This window comes from Etheostoma cragini, chromosome 2, assembly GCF_013103735.1.
Source record: "Etheostoma cragini isolate CJK2018 chromosome 2, CSU_Ecrag_1.0, whole genome shotgun sequence".
Classification (NCBI taxonomy): Eukaryota; Metazoa; Chordata; class Actinopteri; order Perciformes; family Percidae; genus Etheostoma; species Etheostoma cragini.
Genome location: NC_048408.1, coordinates 23,282,302 through 23,306,681, shown reverse-complemented (window position 1 = coordinate 23,306,681; position 24,380 = coordinate 23,282,302). Strand labels below are relative to the sequence as shown.

At 40.6% G+C, this 24,380-nt stretch overlaps 3 protein-coding genes across 6 annotated transcripts in view; 1 reads left to right on the top strand and 2 right to left on the bottom strand.

The window, feature by feature from the left end:
- Positions 1-77: 77 nt before the first annotated feature.
- LOC117951843 lies at positions 78-10,818 on the bottom strand. Its single transcript, XM_034883792.1, has 23 exons — positions 10,641-10,818; positions 10,522-10,548; positions 9,258-9,539; positions 8,819-9,115; positions 8,439-8,711; positions 7,997-8,329; positions 6,464-6,517; positions 6,266-6,376; positions 6,143-6,167; positions 5,982-6,060; positions 5,126-5,354; positions 5,011-5,037; positions 4,761-4,887; positions 4,512-4,687; positions 3,559-3,745; positions 2,647-2,747; positions 2,277-2,549; positions 1,871-2,176; positions 1,678-1,779; positions 1,562-1,589; positions 452-497; positions 244-309; positions 78-140 (listed from the first exon to the last, which is right to left on the bottom strand). Exons 1-23 carry the CDS (start codon positions 10,690-10,692, stop codon positions 117-119), a joined length of 3,225 nt encoding a protein of 1,074 aa, XP_034739683.1. The 5' UTR covers positions 10,693-10,818; the 3' UTR covers positions 78-116.
- A 130-nt stretch (positions 10,819-10,948) lies between these two features.
- Positions 10,949-18,029, bottom strand: tmc8 (transmembrane channel-like 8). 2 transcript variants are annotated; one of them, XR_004654993.1, is made up of 16 exons: positions 17,695-18,029; positions 16,599-16,860; positions 16,218-16,366; positions 15,941-16,075; positions 15,794-15,846; positions 15,166-15,305; positions 14,909-15,056; positions 14,405-14,575; positions 13,643-13,794; positions 13,474-13,540; positions 13,271-13,380; positions 12,890-13,076; positions 12,205-12,364; positions 11,884-12,027; positions 11,570-11,648; positions 10,949-11,374 (listed from the first exon to the last, which is right to left on the bottom strand). XR_004654993.1 is itself a non-coding variant. In XM_034859922.1 (16 exons), the coding sequence occupies exons 1-16, from the start codon at positions 17,735-17,737 to the stop codon at positions 11,255-11,257; spliced, it is 2,100 nt and encodes a 699-aa protein (XP_034715813.1). In that variant the 5' UTR covers positions 17,738-18,029; the 3' UTR covers positions 10,949-11,254. The 2 variants fall into 2 exon arrangements, 1 of the variants encoding a protein (XP_034715813.1); XM_034859922.1 differs by having other exon boundaries at positions 12,225-12,364.
- A 1,697-nt stretch (positions 18,030-19,726) lies between these two features.
- The window catches only part of tmc6b (transmembrane channel-like 6b), a 13,854-nt gene continuing 9,200 nt past the window's right edge, over positions 19,727-24,380 (top strand). Inside the window, exons 1-2 of one of the 3 annotated variants that reach the window (XM_034895169.1) lie at positions 19,727-19,973; positions 23,997-24,179. In XM_034895169.1, coding sequence (XP_034751060.1) covers positions 24,124-24,179 — 56 coding nt within the window. In that variant the 5' untranslated portion in view covers positions 19,727-19,973; positions 23,997-24,123. Of the gene's footprint in view, positions 19,974-20,473; positions 20,603-21,728; positions 21,751-23,996; positions 24,180-24,380 lie in introns of those variants that run through there. The other 2 variants (XM_034895188.1, XM_034895179.1) reach the window with 2 other exon arrangements.

Here is a 24,380-nt window from a genome sequence, read left to right as displayed (position 1 = left end):
CTTTTGACCGGTAGTGTGTATATATATATATATATATATATATATATATGTTACGCACAGTTTTATAAATGAGACCCCAGGTCCTCTACTTCCAGACAGGTCTTAAATTTGGGCCATTAATCTTCGGAGGCTTCAGATGCCTGATGAGAGGAGATAGATGAGAGAGGAGTTTGACTGCTTGCTTGTTTGAATGACATGGCCGATTGGTTGATTGATTTCATGATGAATTCATTTTGTTCTCACCTGATCAAATCCATCAGCTGTGGCCGTGTTCACCACATCCGCATCCTCCTGGTAGTCTGACAAGTCCTGTAAGGAGAGAGAGCTCTGTGGTAACAGTCAAGTGTTAAGCCTAATGGAGATGATACATTGACACTGTGAGAGTGAATGGATTGGTGAAGTTGACAGTCTTTGACAGTTGAAAGATGGCGATACAGATATGTAGACTAACCAGCTCGCCCTCATATACAGCTACCCTTCCCTCCATCTCCAAGCTCCTGAGGAGAAAAGTTGACTGTAAGTTGTTACACATACTGGTTAACACTCTTACAGTCCCATAGCATAAAATGAATGTAACATAGGCCTAACTACACTTGGTGCTCTGTAGCTAGCACTGAGGTCAAAGTAATTGGCAGTGTTGCTTCTGGGAATGTTGAGCTTGAAGAGGAGTGAACATTTTACAATAACACCCAAGTTGAACAGGATTTGAAAGACTGTTTCAAATTTTCTTTGAGTCATAATTTTTAAATTTGACCTTTGTAGTAAAACTAAAAAAAGTGAGAGGAATTAAGTATTTGCCTGTCAGAGTTAAAAACCTGGGGATTTAGCATTTTCATCATCATGTAGCAAGATATTATTTGGTGAAAATTCTCCCCCCCCCCCCACACACATTCACATTTAATTGTTCATAATGAGAGGACATTTTTATGCGAAAACAAGACATTTCCTATTAAACAGTATTAAGGATCTTGTTTTATGATGTTACCTCTTTATGTTACTGTGAAATCTACCACACATTGTTACAACATGGCTCAACCTTTGTCACATGTGCTGTATTCCCCTTCTTTACTCCTGTTTACTATCAGTCTTCAAATCATCAACCTGTCTAATGAAGGCAAAAAGCCCCCCCAAAAAGATATATTTTCAGATTCAGTTGTTGTACACCAACATGTCCACTATGCTCAGTGTTGTTAGTCTTAACTGTGCAAAGGCCTTATGAGGCTTTTATAAGGTGTGCAGCATATTAAAACGCATTATAACGTTAATTCATGTGTGACCATGAACAAACCAAATTTTACATTAGTTTTGGATCTGATGTTTTGGACCTGTCATGTTTTTATAGCCCACAACATGGAAACAGGAAGTACATCTTGTCATATGGCTTCGGCCATTGTTTCTTTTTAATTGCTAGATGGTGGATGAACTGCTGGCATGTTATTTTTCCTCAGTAGAAAAAAAAAGAAGAAAAAAAAGTTCTTTTCACAAAAGGGAAGTTACAGATTCATGTGAAATGTGATCATACTTTTTCAAGGTTTCAAAATTAAACAGAACAATAACTCACAGAGACTTATCTCCATACTGCCTTCGCCCTGAAACAAGCGTAAACAAAACAACATAAGTTCACAGTAGTAATGAGGAGATAACCACATCAGATAAAAACTGAACTTTGAAACTCACTGAAAATTGTTCCAAGCCAACAACAAATGGAGACCAGGAGAATCAGTGCTGTGAAACCTCCAAAGACAACTGCAACCACCAAGACGGGAAGACGATTCAGCACTGGAGGAGCAGAAATATGAAGAAGAGATGAAAGCAGCACTCATCTGTCACAAGTATATTTTACATCAATCTATCAGTGGATCCAGTGTACCTTCTTTATCCAAATACAGCCTATTACTGCCTATGGCTGTGGTGTTGTCAAAGCTGTCTGACACTTCACAGTGGTATGTTCCAGTGCTGCTCCTCCCTACAGATAGCAGGAGTATAGATTGTTCTGGAGGCTGGTTGACCACGTAAAAAAATCTTCCTTGGTCATGTAGTAGGGTTTGGTTGAGGAACCACTTGTACTGTGAAAAAGATCCCTTTGCCGCCTTGCAGTAGAACCTCACGCCAATCACTGCGTAGTTTTCTCCAACGTCATAGTCGTAATGCATCATCACGGGCCCACCAACAGGGACTGATGGAGACATTATGGAGCAAAAAGAGACATCATGGATAAAGATTAAAAGAGAGTAGTACTACCGTGTTATGTCAGCAGTTACAAACAGTTCACATACCGACTTCTAGGGGAATCCATTGACTGAATTTGATCTGGTCTCCATTGTCTGCCTGGCACTGGAGCCATCCCATGTGCAGGCCCAAGACCAATGGAACCTTAAATGTGGCTTGTGTCTCTTCAACTGTCTTATTGGAAACCAATTCTGTCCTGTTGTACAGTGAAAAGGTAACAGGCGGAGTCCCTTTGGTTGACTGACAGGTGACCATGGCATAATAGTTGTGGGGATCTTGCTTTAACACAGTGAAGGAGATGTCAGGGGTTGACACCACATCTGAGGGAGAAAGATGTAGGGAATTATTTTTATTTTTCAAAGAAACCATGTGATATCTATAAAATGTGAACCTGAGGGTTTATTCACAACAGCTAACCTTTGACTGTGATTACAACTTGAGAGTTGTTGGTGTAGTCTGTTAGGTTGAAGTGGTTGGTGGCAACACACTCGTAGGAGCCACTGTCTTTAGAAGTAGTTCTAAGGGAGACACAGATAATTGTTTTAGTAACTTTGCTTTTACTCATTCAGTTCAAAATGAGCATGCTCAGTGGCCTTCATGACAAAGAACTTCTTTCTCAGACAATGTTGGACAGATGTTTGTTGGGAAATGAGTCATAAAACACAGGGACATGTTACCTTTTTTCTCTCTGTATCACACTTAAAGCGTCTTTTAAATGCCACTATTTTTTTGTCTTTGGTTAAGTCACAGAACTGCAATCACGGAACTCTAGCTGACTATGTATAATTTTATGCAAAGCTAAGCTAATTGCTTTGCTGCTTCCATAACATTTAAACTGTAATTACGAGCATGCGAGCAGGAAAAACGGCCCACATTTCTGATACCTCCCACTTAGTGAGAAGAACAATAGACGTATTCACAAACTGTTGGCAAGATAGCCGCAAATGCACCACCACTGGCAGTTTATGCAAAATAAAATCTTAAAACAATGACGTCAGATCATTTTACAGGACATCTACACTGTTGCTTAAATACTCTCCTACTGCTGCTACTAATACTACTGCTCTGTGACTATTACATACAGAGCCCTATCATCCATGCAAAACACCTTGCCACCACCCAAAATCCCCATTGCAACTACCTAGCAACAGTCCACCAACCAATTCGCAACCACCTTATACAGATCTAGTTTTATGTCTGCACCACACACATAGTACAGAATAGTTAACAATTAGCCAATATATCCTTCAACAGCTCACAACACCATAGCAACCACCTAGTGATGCAAAATAAGCTGCCCAAACACCACCTAAACAGGATTCTACTGACCTGTGGATTAAGAGCTGGCCATCTGCAACATAGTGGAGTCGAGACGGAGAGACAAGCCGTCCATTTAGCAGCCATTTGTAAGAGACATGAGTTCCAGCAGTAAGATCACAGTGTAGCTCCAGTGTCTTCCCCTCAAAGAACTCCACTGGACCTGAACGAACGCTGATCTTCGCACCTTTCACTGGTTCTGCCGGACAGACACAGCAAAAGACTAAGATCCTGGTCTTACTCCAACCAAAAATATTTTTATTGGCAAAAATCCTCATGCCAGGGAAGTAAAGAAACCTTGTGATGGTGTCCAAACCATGTTTTTCTAGCCATGCTAGCTGTGTGGCTCTATGGATGGCAATGTTGTCTGTCTGTCTTGTGGTCAACCTTTCCACTCCAATCTGAAGTACCTCAACAACTGTTGGATGGATTATTATGACAATTTGAACAGACATTCCTGGCCTCCAGAGAATAATTTATCTGACTTTAGTGATCCCCTGACTGTCCCTCTAGTGCCACCCCCATGAGGTAGGTTTTCAATAACATATCACGAAAACTATTTGGTAGTTACTGTAAAATTTTCAAAATATATTCTAGTCCCTAGAGGATATATCCTAATAATTTTTGGGATCCCCTGCCGTTTTAATCTAGAGCCATTTCTGTTTAAAAATGTTGCAGGTCCCTGTGTTACATTTCTCTCGTCTGGAAAAGTCTCATCTGGATTAAAAACAGTTTTCAAGAGAGTAGTGTACAGTAAAAGCACTGTAACAATTATAAATGTAACACAATGCTGAAGCTAAGCCAACATCCCCAAACGTCACATTACACCTTAAAAAAAATGCACCTTCAGAAATGTTTTTCTCGTTGTGTTGAGCTTTTACAAACATACATGCCCATAACCTTACTGTTACTGAAAGCCAAGTACATATGATATACAAAATACATCTGATTATAAAGCAACTCACCAACAACCTTCAGGTAGTGTGTGTAGCTGACAGTAGGCTCTATGTTAGAGTTGTTCTGTCCCTTGGCCACACACTCCAGGTTTCCCTCATGTTTAGGTTTGATATACATGTTGAAGACTGCGACCTGCCCATTCAGTGAGGTGAATTCACTCAAAAACTTGTCACGGTTATCCTCCCTGGAAAAGGTTGATAATTAGGGGGATTACACATTTTAATGCGCTGGTTAAATTAAATGTCAAAAGTACTCACTTAAATAACTGAAACAGGATAGTTTCATTCTCTGGGTAGATTTCCAGTTTGCACGAAAACACTTCAATGGCTTCCACCAAAGCCTCCGAAGGGCCAAACAGTTGTGGACGCCCCAGAATTGACTGACCTGTCAAACAATTAAATTAAATGAAATCAAACAAAAGTGCAGAAACATTCAAAAGAAAGAATCAGGAGCTGACAACAATTTGAATCAACTTAACACACACTCAAAACAACACATCTGACTTACTGCTCTCCTTGCTACAGTAGCCAAACACTGTAGAGAGGACAAAGAAATGCAACATTGTAGTTTACAAGAGTTTTAAATTGTAAAAACTAAGTGCAATTTGTTTTGAGTAGCTTACCCAGTACGACCATGAAGGGGAGGGAAGTAAACATTCTCAAAGAAGAATTATTGTCTTTAATGCAACGGTATCCTTCAAATATGACTACACTACTCTGTGAATTGCAGGCGTTTTGACAGTTTTGAAAGGTTGAGGGCACTTTTGATGTGGAGAACACACACACGCACACACACACACACACACACACACACACACTTAGAAACATGTGCAAATAGCTGATAGTGTTACATTACACCTCCCTAAATTACCCTCTCTCATAACATCAAAAAAGGAAGTCATTCACTCAGTGGTGTTATGTTATTTTTTGAAAAATATGAATATCAAAATCATATGTCAGAGGCCTCATGATGAGGTAAAGGTGTAATGCAGCATAAGTTATTTCATTTGTTTAATTGAAGAAGAAAAAAAACACTTAAAATTAGAAATTTTATTTTCAAACTCATGACAGGATACAGTACTTCAATTATGATCTTTACTTTTTTTTTATGTTCCACCAGTTCCACCGACTTGCAACATGGAAGATCAGGAAAAGGCATAATTGCAATGCTGGCAAATAGAGCTGCAGATTTTAAATGACATAATAAACAATTTGTAGAAGGAGGTGAACAATTTGATTATAGGTGTAAGTTCCTCCTGTGCCATACTGTGGTCTCTACAGAAAGAGAACTGTCCTTATGCAACCTTATTTCTCACATGATAATAAAAAAATTATAATAATTAAAAACATTCACTTCATTTCATTTCAGCATACAAAGATGGTCAGTAAAGTTAAATTCTCTATTGTTTTTGTCCATTCTTAAAGAGTGGGTGTTGTCTTATGAAGATTCAAGAGTTTTTGCGCCATCTAGAATCCAACAGAATCCCAGTCTGTTTCGTCCTGTTCGCCTCCTAACTGGGACATGGGTGCAGACAGAGGAAGTGCATCAGGGGTGGGACTGGAAGGCACAAACATTGGTTGGACAGGTTGATTTAAGAAACAGATCAATAAACTTTGAGGTCCATAAAGATAATGCTTACTTTGTTGTAGTAATGTGGGCATGCCCTGTGAAAGAATGAGAGGTGGATACATATGAAAATGTAATACAAATTCGGTTACACATTTCGAGTCAACTTATTGTACACAAACAAAGACACACACACCTTGCTTGTGGTCAAACATCTTGTACATGCAGCCTACACCCACTGCCAACATTAGAAGAAGGAAGCAGCAGAACACTATGCTAATGACCTCCATGGTGTTCATGAAAACCTCTGTGGAAAAGAAGGTAGAAGGCCAGTGAAGTAATACACACAGAGGCAGCATGCAAGGCATTTAAACATTTTATATGTGCTTTTTACTTGATGGTGTTTCAGTGGAAGACGTTTCTCGATGCAGGGAGTAAAGGTTCCAGTCTGATCAAGAGTAAAAAGTAGGATGCAGGACAGTAAAGAGTGTAGAGACCCCATAGAAGGAGGACATGTAGAAAACAGGCACTTGTAAAATGTTGAGATGAGTTTCAATGAAAAAAGAAATCACAGTTACACAAGAAGATACCACTGTCTGTACCACATGTACTGGAAATGAAAAGACTGGAAACAGCTTGCCCGGCTCTGTCTAAAGGCAACAAACTCCAGCTTCTAGCACATCTATAGCTCACCACATTATACCTTCTTTGTCTACCCAAGGGTGCCAGGTTTGATACTGTGAAGATGCCCGGGGGCAAATTACCCTTTCTGACTTTTTGTTAATGGCAATGTAACCAAGTCAACCCAACTCAGGTTTAAACAAATCTAAAAAAACAATAACAACTCTTCCATACTTTTACATCTGTAGTGGCATAAGGCCAGTTCTCTTTGGGTGGTGATGGCCTAGTACACTGCAACACATCAACCAGTGTGTCCCTGAGCAAGACACTTAACCCCTATTTGTTCCAGAGGTGTGTGGCCTCTGACATATGTCGCAATTGTAAGTCGCTTTGTATAAATGCGTCAGTGACTACTAACTACAATGTAATGCAGTCAGTTTTGCGTAAGGCAAAGTTTGTTAATATTTAAGCGTACAACATTTTACTCTTGCTCTTGTCTTTTCCAAACCAAGGCTGCGGGCCTGAAATCTATCCGGAAAAGACACATACATATTTCTATTAAAGGTCCCGTGGCATGAAAATTTCACTTCATGAGGTTTGTTTAACATTAATATGAGTTCCCCCAGCCTGCCTATGGTCCCCATGTGGCTAGAAATTGCGACAGGTGTAAACCGAGCCCTGGGTATCCTGCTCTGCCTATGAGAAAATGAAAGCTCATATGGGAAGATCTGGAATACAGCCCCTATGAGGTCATAATGGGCAAGGTTACCTCTCCTTCTCTGCTTTGCCCGCCCAGAGAATTAGGCCCAACCTATGAGAGAGAGACATCATGGCTTTCAAACGAGCAAAGTGGCAGTTGGTCAAGGCCACACCCACAGCCTCCACCTTGTCCCCCCTCTCTCCTCCTCCAAAGCTACAGACTCAGGAATGGCACATACTAAGGAAGCACCATTCTTCACCAAGGCTGAATTGTGATAAAGAGACTTCAGATATGGCGTAAGGGGACCACTAAGGTCTACATAAAAGCATCCAGAGAGCACCATGTCATGGGACCTTTTAACAAATGTGCTAATTAGTAAAAGGTGCTGGTAGGCAGATTTTGTGACCTGAGACATAGCGAGCTATAGCCATTTGCCCCTGTTTCCAGTCTTTATGGTAAGCTAAGCTAACCAGCTGCTGGCGGTTGCTTAATTACTGATCTGTCAATCTAATCGCATTGGTAGACAAGCAAATAAGCACATTTCCCAAAATGTCAAACTATTCCTTCAAGATTACTTTATTAGACACCTAGTCTTAATCTTTTCACCTGTGACTTGGACCAGCACAGCTGCACTCTCCACCCAGAGCCCGGATTCATCGAAGCTGTCCCTGGACCTACAGCGGTAATACCCAGACTCCTCTAGGCTGAGCTTGGTAACAACAAGGGTTTGTCTGTGATCCATTGGGGCATAGTGAGACAGGACAGGCTGAATGTGGAAGTCCTCATGTGTCTCAGAGGGAAGAACAGACTCGTTCAAAAGCCAGGAAACATGAGGGAAAGTTCCTCTGCTGACATGACAGCTCAACCTGGCGGCGGCCATTTTGGAGTCAGCTGTGTAGAGATATTCAACCTCTACTTTCACATCACCTCCGACTGGGACTGGACAAACAGGGGGGAGGAGAATGACAGAAAGACAAGATCAACAAACAGCAGAAGGAAAGTAGGCAAAAAAAGATTGAGTTCATCCACATGTCGGTGAAGCTCATACCCACTTCCAGAGTCACAGGCTCACTCATCAACTCCTGAACCTCAGTAGTCAGCCGACACTGAGCCATGCCCATGTCCCGCCCGAGTGACATGGCGACAGGGAACCAGGCACTGAGGGATTCAGTAGCTGTGACAGATCCCACTTCTTTGTCATCTAGTGAAAGAGAGATGTTGACCGGAGGACTCCCTCTTGTTGACCAGCAGGTCACGTTGCCATGATAACTGGCTCCCTCTTTAGAGATGTAGAAAGAGATTCTTGGTTTGGAAACGTATTCTGGTGGAGGGATAAAGAGGGGAGAAGTTCAGATGATACAGGCCATGTTAGTCTGCAGTGAAAGAAAAAATAACATTTCAGTCAGTTATTTTTGTGTTGACACATACTTTTGACCGTCACCTGGACCTCTGAGCTGCTGGAAAACCTCTTGGTGTCCTGCAACCTGGACCAAGCCATGCAATAGTAGTACCCAGCATGCTCTGGAGCCACATTTCTCATCTCTAGTTTGTTTGCAGTAAGGAGAATGAGGGGGGAGGTTAATGATGTTACTTCCTTCCTGTTGAAAAACCAGGTGTAGGAAAGGTGGGAGCCTTTTGTGACGCTGCAGCTCAGTACGATGCGTGACCCCTCATATGCAACGGGGGGAAAGGGTTCAGAAGTCACTTTGGTGTTTGATGGTGGAGCTTGAGGTAAGGGAACATAGAAGGTTGAGGAAGAGAAGGGAAAATTGAAATTTGGAAACTTTTGTCTTCAGTAAAATAACAGTGATATTAAAGCTAAAGCTCTAACAGATGAATGCTTTCTCTGCCTGTGTCTTTTACTCACTGACTACACTCAGCTTGATGCTGTCGCTGACTCCCGTGCTTCTTCCTGTCGTTGCCTTGCAGTGGTATGACCCCTCCGATGATGCAGTGACCTTAAGTTTGAATGAGGCAGGTTGGTCCCCCTGGAGATCAGCAACCATGTCAATCAGGCCACCGCCGTCCCACATCAGCTCATATGTGACTGGCAGAGAAGAGTCTGGTGCAATACACCGGAAAACCACCCTCGAGCTGAGGTAGGCCATGTCAGGACCAGTCAGAACTGGGTTAAGAGAGATCGATCCACCTGAAGAAAGACATGATAAAAAGAGAGAGTTTGGGTGGAGTCCTTCAAGTGTTTTTTTTCTATTTTCTTTTTTTCTTATCATAAATTTCTGTGGGTCACCACGATTAGGAAGTACATCAAATAAAGGTGAAACACAAGAACAAACCAAAAAAACAAACAAAAAACTATTTCAAAATGTATCAAAATCAAAGTTTTGTCAGAATGTTATCTCTATTTTATGCTTCCCTCTATACTTGTTGATTATACCGACCCTCCCCTACCAACCCAGCTCCCTTCCCCCAACCCACCCTACCATTCGCCCACCTCTACCACCCCTCCCACCCCCGTCCCCATTTACCTGCCTACCCCGCCTATCGCTGGTCCTCATTCAAGACAGGTCCCACAAACACATGCACACACACACACACACACACACACACGACACAACAACATCAACAACAACAACAAATAACATGAATAAAGATAAGTAAAATGAAATAAAGTAATAAAGGGGGCTCTAAAGACATGCTCTAAAGGGAATTATAAATTTGGCTCTATTGTTCATCAAATTGTTTTATTTTTGTCCTCTGACATTAATCCTTCAATACACAGATAATACTTCATTAGGGCCTTCCAATTCTTTATTGAGGGTGCTTCTTTATTTTTCCAGTTTTGCAATATCAGTTTTTTAAAGATAAGAGAGGAAAAAGTATCTGCCAGCTAGTTGGATATTTTATATATCCTATATGATCCTGTCCTGTTTCCTGAAAAATACACATTTTTGGAGAGAATATGATTTTTCTGTTAGTAGATAAACAAATCTCTTTGCTCTCCCAAGTCACCTTATACTCTGACGTGTTAAGGAGAGGATGAGCAGATACTGCCAACAGATTATGTATTATTTTTTAATGAGATGGATGAAAGAAGAATATCTGAAAAAGACATCTAAAAGATCTATCAGCCAGCTGAGCTCCGTAACTTAAACACACTTAAACAAACTTACTTATCTTGATGAACAAACTTGCCAGGGCTGAAATAAAAAAAATCAGCAACACAAAAGAATATTAATCAACTAAATGATTTATTTATGTTATCATTTTAAAGTAATTTTGACTAACTCACCCAAAATTGGCAGCAAATTAAGAGTGTGATTCTTCATAACAGTGCTCCGCATTTATCTTTGGCATGGTTTTTTCAAACTCGGTCCAGTGCATGTGTGTGTGCGTTTACGCATGTGCAGAACTATATGTTTGTGTAAAAGCTAGGGGTGTTGCACATGTGCTGCAAGTAGATAACATATTAGGCTGCATTTTCGGTTCAATGTTATGGAACACATAGAGCTAAAACAAATGTAAACCACAAAGATTTATTGAGCAAGATATTTTATAAACACTCACAGTTTATTAAATGCAGGCTAAAATTTAAAAAAAAAAAAGAAATTTACAAAGACCCAACAATTCCCACAAGCAAGCATTTGGTGCAGCAGTGGCAATTTGACATGGCATCTGCATGTTAAAATAAGACCTCTGCAGAAAGAGGCCACAACTGCATTTCTTATCTTTGTATATCATGTTACTGGAATCGTGTTCATCAGTCCTTGGACGTTTTTATTTTCAGCCACCTCCTCCCAGCTGTTGTCGGCCATAACAAGGCTTTATTTTAAAGTGGAAGTCTCTGAGTGGACAGGCCGCATGGTTGGGGCCTTTAATCAGTTTGTAGCCATTGAGGGGGAGTCCTTAGAATGGTTGAGGGGAGTCGTCCTCTTTGATGGCTGCAGGACGGACTCTGTGGGGGTTTCTCTGACGTCTGAGCATTGTGGCATGCTGCTTTACCAGGAAACGCTTATCTGAGCTGCTCTGTGATGGAAAATGTACAAAACAAATTTACAGACACAAATGCACACAGTTAGACAAGAAAAGCATAACACGCCAATAGGCCATGGAATGACTCTCTTGCAACAACCACATCAACTGTGTGTATTTGAATATTTTATATCTTTTTTTCTGCGGCTAATTTGTTAGTATGTGAGTGTTTAGTGACATGTGACTTACCATAACCAACATGTCTTTTAGTCTCTCGATGGCCTTCTGATTGGCTCGTCCCCGTGACACATATGAGGTTAAGATTATACTGAGGAAACAGAATCAAGACCAGCAGATCCAATCAAAGTATTATATTACTATTTATTTAAAACAGCTTCTATCTATTGATGATTATTACTTTTACACAACATGTATGCATCTCATGCTGCTTCCAGTTCTCTTACCCACTGGTTGAAACAGTTTTCTGTTTTCTTTCAAACTGGAAAAACTCATCACACTGCAAATACAGAACCAGTGTTTGCCTACACCTGTTGCGTACTTACATTTCAGCTAGTATGAGCGGCAAGGCGAAGGCCTCAGAGGCCAAGTAGCGGAGAGTGGTCTGTGCTGGGCTTGGAAGACTGTCCACACACACTCCTGTAACATTAAACACAGTTTCTCCATTTCCCAATGGACCACAGGACGACCTGGAAGGGGAAACAGGAGGAACAAATTTGAGAAATGGGCACCATAGAAAAGTGATAAAAAGGCAAATATATTAACAATTAAACTACTAAAGAAACAAAAAGGGTGGATTGAAACTGAATACATATTTACAGTATGTTAGTAGGTCAGCAAATAAGTCAAAAATACAGTAAAATGGCATGGTTTGGTCATGTGTGACCTTTTTTCCTGGTAGAGGTTGAATCCAAGTGTAGTTGCAGCCATGATGAGACCGAGCAGCAACATGAAGTGGAATAAAACAGAGGAGCTGGAGCCTCGAAACATCCTATGCTCTGCCACACAGCACCGCAGGACCATGAACTGAAGACATTATGAGAGAGAGAGAGAGAGAGAGAGAGAGAGAGAGAGAGAGAGAGAGAGAGAAAGAGAGAGAGAGAGAGAGAGAGAGAGAGAGAGATTGACATTGCTGGAAAATGTTTAAGGTCTCATAGCATGAAAATTTCACTTTATAAGGTTTTTTGACATTAACATGTGTTCCCCCTGCCTGCCTATGGTCCCACGGTGGCTAGAAATGGTGATAGGTTCAGACCGAGCCCTGCGTATCCTCCCCCGCCTTTGAGAAAATAAAAACTCAGATGGGCCAATCTGGAATATTGTCCCTTATGAGGTTTGTGAGTTTAAATGGTAAATAAATACAGGTCAAAAGTTTTGGGCATCAGACACGACATCTGGGCAAGGTGACCTCCCCTTTATCTGCTTTGCCCGCCCAAAGAATTTGGCCCACCCATTAGAGAAAGACATCATGGCCCCACCCACAGCCTCCACCTTTGCCCCCCCTCTCTCCTCCTCAAAAGCTACAGACTCAGTCTACATGTCTCAGACAACCTTTTGGATGTAGAAGGTGCCCATCAGTATGACAGTTCCTATCAGAGGCAGTAGAGGGCAGTAGTAGACTCCCACCCAGAATACAGTCTGACTGTACACCAGATCTAACACGTTGAAAGGGATCAGGAAGCGTTGTTTCCCCAACAACCGCGACAGCAATGATAAGGGGTACTTCTCCTGCAGCAGCCTGTCAGACAGAGGAAAGATCATTTTTCACAGAAGGCTCTTGAACCTTGTTTGTGTAGTATAATCTGTTAATAGATTAGCCAAACAGTTTGGGGAATCTACTCAAGAGAGACATCAAACGCAGTGATCTTTCTATTCAAAAGACAACAACAAAAGAGAAAGAAAGAGACTGTTGAGATCAAACAACAAACCCACTTCCTGGGGTAGTTCAAGAGAAAGACGCTGCAGAAATTGGTGAGGAAGTTGAAGATACACAACTTGTACATCTCTCTACCAAACATGTTCTCCCTGCATGGAAAATGATCCTATAAAGAAACACGCAAATGAAATTGGGGTTAAGATCACACCTGAAAACAGGTCGGTAGGACCTTGAAACATAAATCTCACTCTTAACTCACTTGCTGAGGTTCTGTTGTGGTGAAATATAAGTAGATTCCCAGTGAGGTTAGCTTCAAGAAGATGCTCCTAAAGAAAAGACAAGATGAACCGAAGTGTGTTTGTGTGTGTGTGTGTGTGTGTGTGTGTGTCCACTAGGTTATCCTGTGTTTATCTTTCTGTGCACTTTACCTCACAAGTGTGGCATTGACCTGCATTGTGAAAGAGTAGTCTTCAAATGTTGAGATCTTGCGGAAAATGTGAGGAAGGAGCAGGTTGACAAAGGTGATGGTGATGGGAGGGAGGTACTCCAGGACCAAACTGACCAACCAGTACTGCCCACTCTAAGAAACACAGTCAGTGGTGTCAGATCTGAAAACCCAGGACATGGTGTAGCAAAACCAAATATTCAGTTTTGTCTAGACGGTAAACTGATTTATAAGAAAACTCTAGCAATGTGGTCTAAGACAGTCTGAAAATAATAGTAAACATGAACTTTCTTCCAAATCCCAAAACTTTATTGCTAAAACTTAAATGTGTGAGGTCGTCACAATGCCACAGACAATGAATAGGGAAAGATGGATGACACTGAGAGCACCCAGGGGAATTGTTGGAGGATATAGGAACATTTTCTGTTTCAGGACTGAGAACACGGCAAAAGAATAAAGCTCATTTGTGAATAAAACAAAACAAAAATACAAAATCAGTATCCAATTCTTTGTCTAAAGAGCAGCGCCAGACTTTATACTTGATTACATCACAAGTTTAAGACTTACTTCTCTTGTTTCTGGCTTTGAGAGAGAGTAGCTCATGTTCACAAATCTTACTTTAGCCTTTCTTGGCCATGAGAATATCATACTGGAATTCTCAATTTAGGTGATTTTTCCCTTTAACCGTTCGAGGTCAATGTCTAACCTCAACCATCTCGCGGGATATTAAGCATCAAAGTCTCACCTTGTAACCTGATGTAGTTGTTGATGTTGAGAAGTGGATTAGGTAGAAGGCACCACCCAGCAGAGACAGAACGAGCAGGTTGAGGACAGACCTGAGCAGGAAGAGACCCACCCTCTGTCCAAGTGTCCTCTGAGCCTGGCGTAAGGAGAAACTCTGCTCCTCCAGGAACAGCTAAGGAAAAACAAAAAGAAATACAAGAAAACCTCTGGACAGTCTATATATCAGAGATTTACCTCAATCACAACATTAGAACTGCAGTACAGACACACACACACAAAAAGAAATCACACAGTATAGCTAGATTATATATATTGTACACACAGCTCATTAAGCCAGTCATTTTAATGTGAAAGAAAACACTAAAACGAATAAAAAAGCTAATGACCATCAGAAAAAATCTATAAAAGGAAGTAGGACATGCGATGGGGTTGGGAGTTTGCTCTGTGACCGGGGTAAATTAGACGTGTGCTATCATGCATGCAGGTTATATGTGTTTATCCAAACCTTGAGATCGTTTCTGATGAAGCTGTGTTTGAGAGTAGCAGCAGCAGGGTCCTGGATGGTGAAGTCCCAACCACAAAAGATCTTGTAGCTCACGTTCATACTGTAACGCTTCCCGAGCATCCAGGTGTGCTTGTAGCCAACCGTTGTTCTATCAGAGAAGTTTACAGATTTGAATACAGATGCTTTCTTTAAGATGTAAGGCAAATGGCTATTGAAACTTTTGGCTCATTTGCAATTGCAATTATATACTAACTGACCGACGGACCACTAGGATGAGACTGAGGAAGAAGACGATGAGAATTCCAGCGAAGTATAGCAGAGGTGTATTCAAGCATTTAAAATTTAGGGAGCCACGAGTGTAGAAACCAAAAAAGGCCGGAGACCGATCGAGGTAGCCCTGGAGAAAGGAGAAGTTAGGTTATATGAAACATACATAAAAACACATATACACACACACACACACACACACACACACACACACACACACACACACACACACACACACACACACACACACACACACACCAACACACACCAACACACACAGTCGTGTCTGGCTATCTTTGTGGGGACCAGTCATTAACATAATGCATTCCCTAGCCCCTTATTCTAACCTTAACAATTAAACCTAAATGCCTAACCTTAACCCTCACCCTCACCCTAACCATAACCTAAGTCTAACCCTACTCCTAAAACCAAGTCTTATTCATCAAAAAGCCCTTTAACGTTATGGGGACCAGCATTTTGTCCCCACAAAGCTGTCAGGCCCCCATAAGTATACTGTATTCACAGTTTTTGGTCCCCACAAATGTAGCTAAACATGGCCCACAAACACACACACACACACACACACATACACAAGCAAACACGCAAACAAACCCTTACCGTTCCCAGGAAGAAATCCAAAAAGGAGTCATTGCCTCCAAACTTCAAAGGTTCTGTAAAACCACAGAGAACAACACAACAGTGTTTTGCAGGAGTCTACATTGAGTTGTGGTTATTTACTGTAATCTGTAACTAAAGCTGACTCACCACTGCTGTTGCTCCTGCCATAAAATGTTGTAGGCCCCAGGATGAAACCCCAGATAAGAGCACAGTGAAGTATGTTCACGTAAACCAGATATCTAAGGAAAACAAAGTAAGCCTTCACGCCAACTCCAAACCTGCCTGGAACAGATTAGCGAGGGTTAGGATTCTAATTGTGCAACAACATGTGTTTGGCTGGAATCGTCATCATCATCATCATCATCGTCGTCATGGTAAAACGGGGCAACAGAAGTCCTTATAATGTATTTCAGGAATTTCTTACCTGCGATGACGTGGAGAGTGCCCTGCCATGGCAACAGACCTGATAGAGTTCCTCCCATCTGCTCCCAACTCCTCTTCCAGTTGATGCTCTGGCTCCGCCTCCAGGACTCCCAAAAACCAATATTGCTGACTTGCATCTTCCTCATGTCCCTAATTAGCAGTGTAAATATATTTCATGAATGCCTTTTTAGCTTAAAATGTTACCATAAACCCTGAACCTAAGCATGAAACCCATTAACCACCGTCATCAAATCATTTTAACTACAGGATTTGATCTAGTGTACTAAAGTAGGTGACAGCTTGGACCTTTTCCAGTAGAACATCAAAATAAGATTAGAATGAGAAAAAGCAGATTTGAGGAGTGTGTAATTGGCTCTCCCACCTGGCGTCTCTCTTCCCCTGAATACTCATGACCATGTTCCTGAGTGGCTGTGTAGAGGCCTTGTCTTTGGGTCCTCTGGACAGGTGGCCATGGCTGACCCTCTCACCCACTTCTGGGCCACCCTGGTGGGCCTCAGAGGCTTCCCAATGACACTGTCTATCCTGCTCTGGCCGGCTGGCCTGGATGCTGGGCAGCTGATCAAATATCTCTGTCTGATAGTACTCACAGGAGTCCGACGACACGGTCGAACGAGTGCTCTCATCTGCGGTGACAACGACACAAGAATGTACAGTGACTGTTGTTTTACTTAGCTCAGTTTTTGTTTCAGCAATTATTTTCATGATTAATCTGCGGACTGTTTGGTTTATTATTCAATCAATTGTTTTGTCTTTGACAAGTGAGAAAGTAGCAAAAAAGGCCCATCCTCGAATGTCTTGTTTTGTCCGACCCACAGTGCAAAACCCAACCAAATTCAGTTCACAAGGAATTAAAATAAAGATCTTCACATTTTGAAAATATGAACCAGTAAATGTTTTGCATTTATGCCTGAAAAAAATTATTCAAGAAATTATTTATTTACCAAAGATGATTGCTAACTTATTTTTTGTCGATTTACTATTTGATTGACTAACCATTTCAGCTGGTGTATTTTTTTATTTCTTTGTTTTATAATGACACCACACATCTGGATAGCAAACCATACGCCTATTCGTTTGCTTGCTTTCCTTTTTGTTTTTCTCTTCCCTGGCCTCTATATGCATTGTCAGTAATGTCTTGTAAGCCAAAGCTGGTTGCTACAGCTGAACAGAAGTATTTAAAACCATAGATATTGCGAGAGTATAAACACCTTAATGTGCCATGATGATGCCTCAGCCAATATAAATTACTAAAATTAAACCCTTCACAATATAATAGTTGTATGAATTAGACCTGATCAGGGCTAACCTGTTGACATTTAGCACTGGTGCTTCAAAGCATTAAAATCACACATTTATAGTACAGACAAAGTGCTAAACAAGCAAGATGGTGTCTCCCTCTAACACCCACAAATGTACATTGCAAATGCATGTGCACATTTGTATTATTTTTCTGTTACCTGACAGGAGTCTCATGAAGTTAAAAGAGTTGTGCTCCTCCATTTTATTTCTCTCTGCACTTCCTCTTTAATAGCAAATCTTCTCTCTTCATGTAAAACACAAGTGGACAAACATCTCCATCAGCGCTGCAACTTAACGTTCTTCTAAAGTTACTTCCGCAATTTTCATCAGAATTTCCTGCTTTGCATCTCACAGCAACACTCCTCTGACGTGAAGACCCCTAGGTGGCTGATATGGAGTTAGTTCTGTTCCTCATGTCCTGTTGGTGTGGCTCACTTTCTGGCTGGTGGAGCAGATGTCAAATTTGTCCACACACTGACTGACTGTGACTGAATTTGACAGCTCACAGGAAATCACATGACTTGACAAGATGCAGAAACAGGCGTTGCATTGGTGGTTGAAAAAAAACACGAATCTTTTCACAACACAATAGCTGTCCATGCATACACACTGGACTGAAATAAAGGGAGAAAGGCCAGAATTAGACGAGTAATGTTTACTTCATTTTCTACTGTTTAAGCCCCATCGAATGATTTATAATTCAGGCTGATCTGTTTTCAGATGACTGTTCGTGAAATATCTAATAGTATTTGGCCCTATTATCAACTATCAGTTTACGGTGTGTAAAGCAATGTCACAGCCACAAGTCGACCTCTCTTTAAACTAACTCAAATAATCAGGTAAGTAATCATCATCTGCCTTTTTCATTGCATCGATGTAAACTCTCAAGTGCTTGACATAAACAGGATATGATCCACGGGGCAGTGTTTCATCATTTGGAAACCAAGGTTTGAATCTAATGCATGAGATGATGTAGCAGAAAGGCTCTTTCCACCCACTTACTACACCACAAAGACATTTAAGGCTTCCAGTCAATACCATTTACAAAGAAACAGGAGCCTGGGTGTCATTTCTTGGGACTTATTTTCAACATCTTTAGTTTCAATTTTACAAACCTTCAGCTCTATGTTGTTCACTTTCTGTGTTTGGCTAAGACATATTGTTTCTTAAGCTTTCATAACCCAGCTCACACAGTATGGACACATCCGAATCAGAATCAGCTTTATTTGACAGGTATGAGGACACATACGAGGAATTTTGCTTTGGATCATCATTGCTCACAATGCGCTTACACATACAAAACAAACCACATACACACTCTAAACATAAACAATATAGACAGGTTGAGGCAAAGTAGGCAGGAGTAAATTATGATAGTTATTAATTTAGTTGTGGAACATAGTGCAAAGGGTTTCAGGATTTTCATCTGGTTTTACTTCCAGTTAAAAAAAAAAGAATAATAACAGATGTTGGATGGTCATAGGCCTTTTTAACAGGGAAAGCGCTGGTGTAACTAATCAGCCTACAATAACGATGGCTCTATTTCAGTGACCCAAAAACAGTGGTACAGTGTGCAGTAGCCTACATGTACACAATACCAGGACCCTGAAACTAAGTGTGCTTGTCCTACTTTAACATGTCGAAATGCTTTCTTGTGTTCACCCATTTAATTGTGTCATTTTACTTAACTAGTGAATTATTATGAATTTGGTCAGGTCACTGCAAACAATCTCACACAGGCTAAACAGTGGTTTAGAGATAGCCTAGGTGTGGTTAGACATGTGCAAGTGAGTGAAGAGGAAGGACCAGGACACGGCCATACAGTAGGTGTGGAGTTACAACTAGAACTGTTTGTTCAACATCTATTTTCATCAGGTGTCTTATGCTTTAGTTAAGGTTTGTGTGTGTGTGTTTGTGTGTGTGTGTGTGTGTGTGTGTGTGTGTGTGTGTGTGTGTGTGTGTGTTTTGTTTCATTGTAGACTAAAAAGGGTAGGTTAGACTCACCATTTGTAGCCCATTTAACATTTTATATGTCAATGAACTGATGGTTTATATTAGTATGGTTTGACTGTGTGTTACATTTGTTAACGTGACGTTAGACAAACACCGGTAGAGGGATGTTGAGCCTGAATGGGATTGTACCAAGAGCGGCGAGTCTGCTGGGGGTCAAATTTACGTTACCTCGTTATGAGTACATTATGCTGGTGAATATGTTCAGTTCATCAATGTATTGAAAATCAAAAACATTTTAACCCAATAACTGTAAGAAGCTGAAGGTATAACTCTCGGTCTTTAGGGATTCGTTTTGAAAAAGTAAAAACCCAACTTCCCTCAGAGAAAATGGTTTACCCTCGCAGTCCTGGTGAGCGTGGAGAAACTACTTTGACTGACACTATGGCGAGAACAGACTCAACGGGTTCGACAAGTTATTGAAAGGGTGAGTGAACAACTTTGGCCAGTCTTTGTCAAAGTTTTAGCTAACTATAGATTGATGAAACCACGGGTTTTTATCACCTCTGAGGTAGCTACAATATTGCCAACTTAATAAAACTCATTGACAGGTTGACAGTCTCGCAGTCTGCCTTTTTTCGTCACTTACGAGTTAACGACAACAGACACCAAGACTAGCTAAGAAGAGTCAGTGTTTTTAAAGAAACGATAGCCTACTTTGCTGTCTGGCGCTTTGAGATGTGAGCTTGTTCAGCAAAAAGGCCTGCAGAAGTAACCAATCACAGTTTTACAATCTCAGGTGAATGAGTTTTATCGTACATTGAGCAACAAGAGGGTAGTTTGATGTGGCCTCTTTTTTTCTTGTGCTTTGCAGTGTGTTTGCAGACACTTAGCTATCTAATGAAAGTTTACAGAAATATATATATATATATTGCTTGATAAATCTGTGTTAAAGCATCGGAGTTTCCAGTGTCATGTAGCCAACATTGAACCTATAATTATGTGCCCTTTTTTCTGAATGAAGGCGGAGAGACATGCAGTATTATGGGTCTCAGAGTGCAATAACAGTGTTATTGTGTATGTGCATGTCTAACTGTTAGAGACAACAGAGTCGAGGTAATTACATGCACATTGTTGTCCTTTGTCTGCCTTCATTTCCTCTGTAGTAGCCTGATATTATTCTCTGCCTCCTCATCTTGTCTTGTTTTTCTTTGTAATATCCGTTGAATTCCTCCATACACTTTTTCCTCTAAACAGTTCTGCTTCTTTTTATCGTCTCCATTTTCTCTCTGTAATCCCACTTTACTGAGGCAAATGCCTACACAATCTGGATCTTGGTAATAACATCTACATCTTACATGTTATATCTTATTCCCTGTTACATATTGTTCTTATTCTTATTCAATCAGTCAATTTACAGGCTATTATGTTTATATTTTATAGTCATAGTTAATATTTAATTATGACCGACTGCACTGTTCAATCCCTGCACTGTTCACTTTTTCACTATCACCATTGCACACAGTCTACCATAGTATCTTACCTTATCATGGTCATTGCATTTCTGTGAGTGATTTTTATTTTTTATGTATGTTTGATATATTTGTGTGAATGTGTTTGTTGTGTTATGGTTGTCTTGCTACTGGATGCCTAACATTTCCTTTGGGATGACCAAAGTATCTATCTATTTATCTCTCCATCTATCTATCATGAAGGCACTGAAACACAAGAATCTCTGCAGCCATGTTTACTGTAGCTGACTGTAGAGTAGACTGCCCTGTCGTTGTTTTTTAACCTCTCTGGGAACTGGTTTCCATGCAGTTGTTGAAAGCTGTCAGAGTGGACAGAGTACACTCCCTCCCTTCACTTTATCCCAATGCACTTTAGAACTGCCCTTTGTTTTGTGTTTTACCCACTGAAGAATGTCTACCAATATACGTGATGTTAGCTAGTGTTTTCATTTTTCTTCAAGGATGCACCTCCATCCTTGAGTCAAGATTCTACTGGTGCACTTTTGTGTGTTTCATACTACTTATTTCCATTTTTTAAGGGACAATGTCCTCTAATTGAATTAGAAATCAACTCATACTCACATTGAACCCATATTTGTTCTGTGTTAGCCCCTACTTTGTTTTCCCAGCTTATTTTATTTGGTATTAGTCCAGCTCAACTCCGACCCCGGGTTGAGGGTTCGTCCCACCCCCAAAACTCATAACATCCTGCCCCGGCTGACTGTACAGTCTCAGTGCACTTCTTTATTATTGGTAACCATAAACAGACATTAAAGCAAGTGAGAGAGATTAACTACAATGCTAATATTTATACTAATGTATACTTATTGTGGCAATACAACGTTTTTTGATCCTGATTTCTGATTTTAATAAACACACAATGTTAGAGAAGGACCTGCCACCCCAGCAACACAGCAAGGCGTTACGCCATTGTCTTGTTTAGGGCCGTGCAAGTGAGACAGAATTTGAATCTCACAAAAAGGGAACTACAAAAGTGTAACATGATTCTGGAAGTTTCAGGTAATGAAAAAAGTATGTTTGAGAGAAAAGGGGGAAAAAGCCATATGTGTGCAGTGGATTGCTACAACAGGGCCTGAAAAGAGGCCCAAAAGAAGGATCGAGAATGATGCTGGTATAGGGACATTTTTAAACTGTTCAGTCATGTAGTCTATGTGTTGGCTTATATTCAAAGTTGCACCATGTTTCATGCATGCAGCTGATATCATATTTCCTAGAGCCAGAACCAGAAAGACCACCCTGAGCAAAAGTCTGGTTCTCATAATCACACTTTCATGCCTGTGTAGTGATTGAAATACGGAAACATTGCATTTTGTCATTACACATCACAGTGGTCTCTCACATTAAATAAACACAACCAATTACTTGAACCTTTGATATGGTAGATAGTTAATCGTAAAGTCTGCGTAGCGAGTATCACAGTGTAAGCTATTGGTGTAGGAGACTCCCTGGGAACAAACCTTGGCAATATTTGAGTTAAATGGGAATTTTGCTTTTGTTCTGACTTAACCTGAATGAGACAAACGTAATGTTTGTGTGCAGTTTCAGTTTTTTTTTTTAAAAGGTGAGCTTAGTGTAGTGTTTCTTAATTACTGGATGTTTGTGGGATCAAGTAGCAGCACAGGTATGCAGGAGAAATACTCCACTGTACTACAGAGTATTAAACCCTCAGCAAAACCTAAGATCTTTTCTCAGGAACAAACTAAATCCTAAAAGGCACATCGATATTATGAACTACTGCTTCCGCTGTTGGTCCATGTAAACAGATAGCGGGTTAGACTTTGAATTTAACTTAAAATGTTTTTTACATTAAACTTTGAACTGAAATTAGTAGTTGGCCCAGATATTCATCTTTGGAGAAAAGTTGCTACCCGGTCCCACATCCAGTAACTGAAATAAACTTGACTAAGCTCCTTCTTTCAAACAAGCCTGCTCATAATTCAATATTGTCAATTTACTGTCTCTCAGAAAAGTTCATTTTAACCAGCATGAAGTGAAAAAAGTGAGTTTGTTGCAATGTAAACTATGTAGCAAACAGTGAATCATGGTATATGTCATTTCATTTTCTGAAAAAGAAATTAATTATGGATACAATAATTAAACATGAATGGCTGTTTTCGGCTCCAATACTGGGAAAGACGCATTATTTTGGCATATTAATGCAAAAATTAATTATTACATTACATTATTCATTACTACATTCATTACAACATTTTGCTCATTGATTTGAATCATTGCAGACAATGGCCTTTTAAATCCAAAGATATTAAGGAGAGCCACCACAGTAAAAACAGGACATGTCCTCATTGGGTCTTTGATGAATCTTCATATTGCACATAACTAAGGGCAGATTTGAGGGACTTTAAATGTCACAAACACAAAGGACGAGCCTACTTCCTCTGAACCTCCCATATGAGATACTCTAACTGTGAATACTGACAAAGCATCATTTTGTCTCCAACCATGAATATTCATTACACTGGTGACACTGTGCCGTATAACTGACCACAGTCCTTATCAAAAGCAGTGCCACAATGGAGCTCTCATGAGTCTGGACAAAATGACCTAATCCCTCAACTCCATGACTCATTGTTACTTCACACTGACCATAAATGCCGCATGTTGACAGCACACAAAAATAGATGCATAGTAATTAAAACAGAGACATTTTTCTCTTTTTTAAGTTTTTAATGTGGCCTTAAGGATTTGTAGTGCATGAGACCCCATTTACGCTTTTATCCTTAACCAGATACAGAACACATATCATTGGAAAGTGTTAATGAAACCTGAGCCTGGAAGTGACATAGTTCAGTTGTCATTTAAACACTCAAGGTTTTGTTTACTTACTGTGCTGTTAAAAATGGGCGCAGGACAGGCTGTAACATGTCAAGAGCGTTAAAATTCCAAGGAAGTCTGCTGCCATTTCTTCATTACAAATAATTCACTCACTTCCCATTGCCCCACCTCCCCTTCTCTCTCAGGTAGACGAATAAACACCATGGTGGGAGTGGAGTGCAGGTCTGAGCAGGCGAAGGTGTGATCCCTCTGCAATCGGTCGACAAAGAGAGCGACGGCCGGACAGATCGAGTCAGTCAAAGGACAAGAAGAATGGCTCAGAATGTAAACTTTGACCTGAATTACCCTCTCGTGGAAGCTGGAATTGAGTGAGCAATTTATTAGCCCTCCATATGACTTAACATTACTCCGGTTTTCTTTTTTAGTTTGAAGGCACATGAAGGCTGTGAGGGTGGTGGGAAAATAAGGAACCAAGATGACAGGATAAGTTTAGTGTTCATGTTTTGTTGAACTCTAAACGCAGAGGCAGATGAAAATGCAGTGCCCCAGGGCTTTCTGTGTGTGTGTGT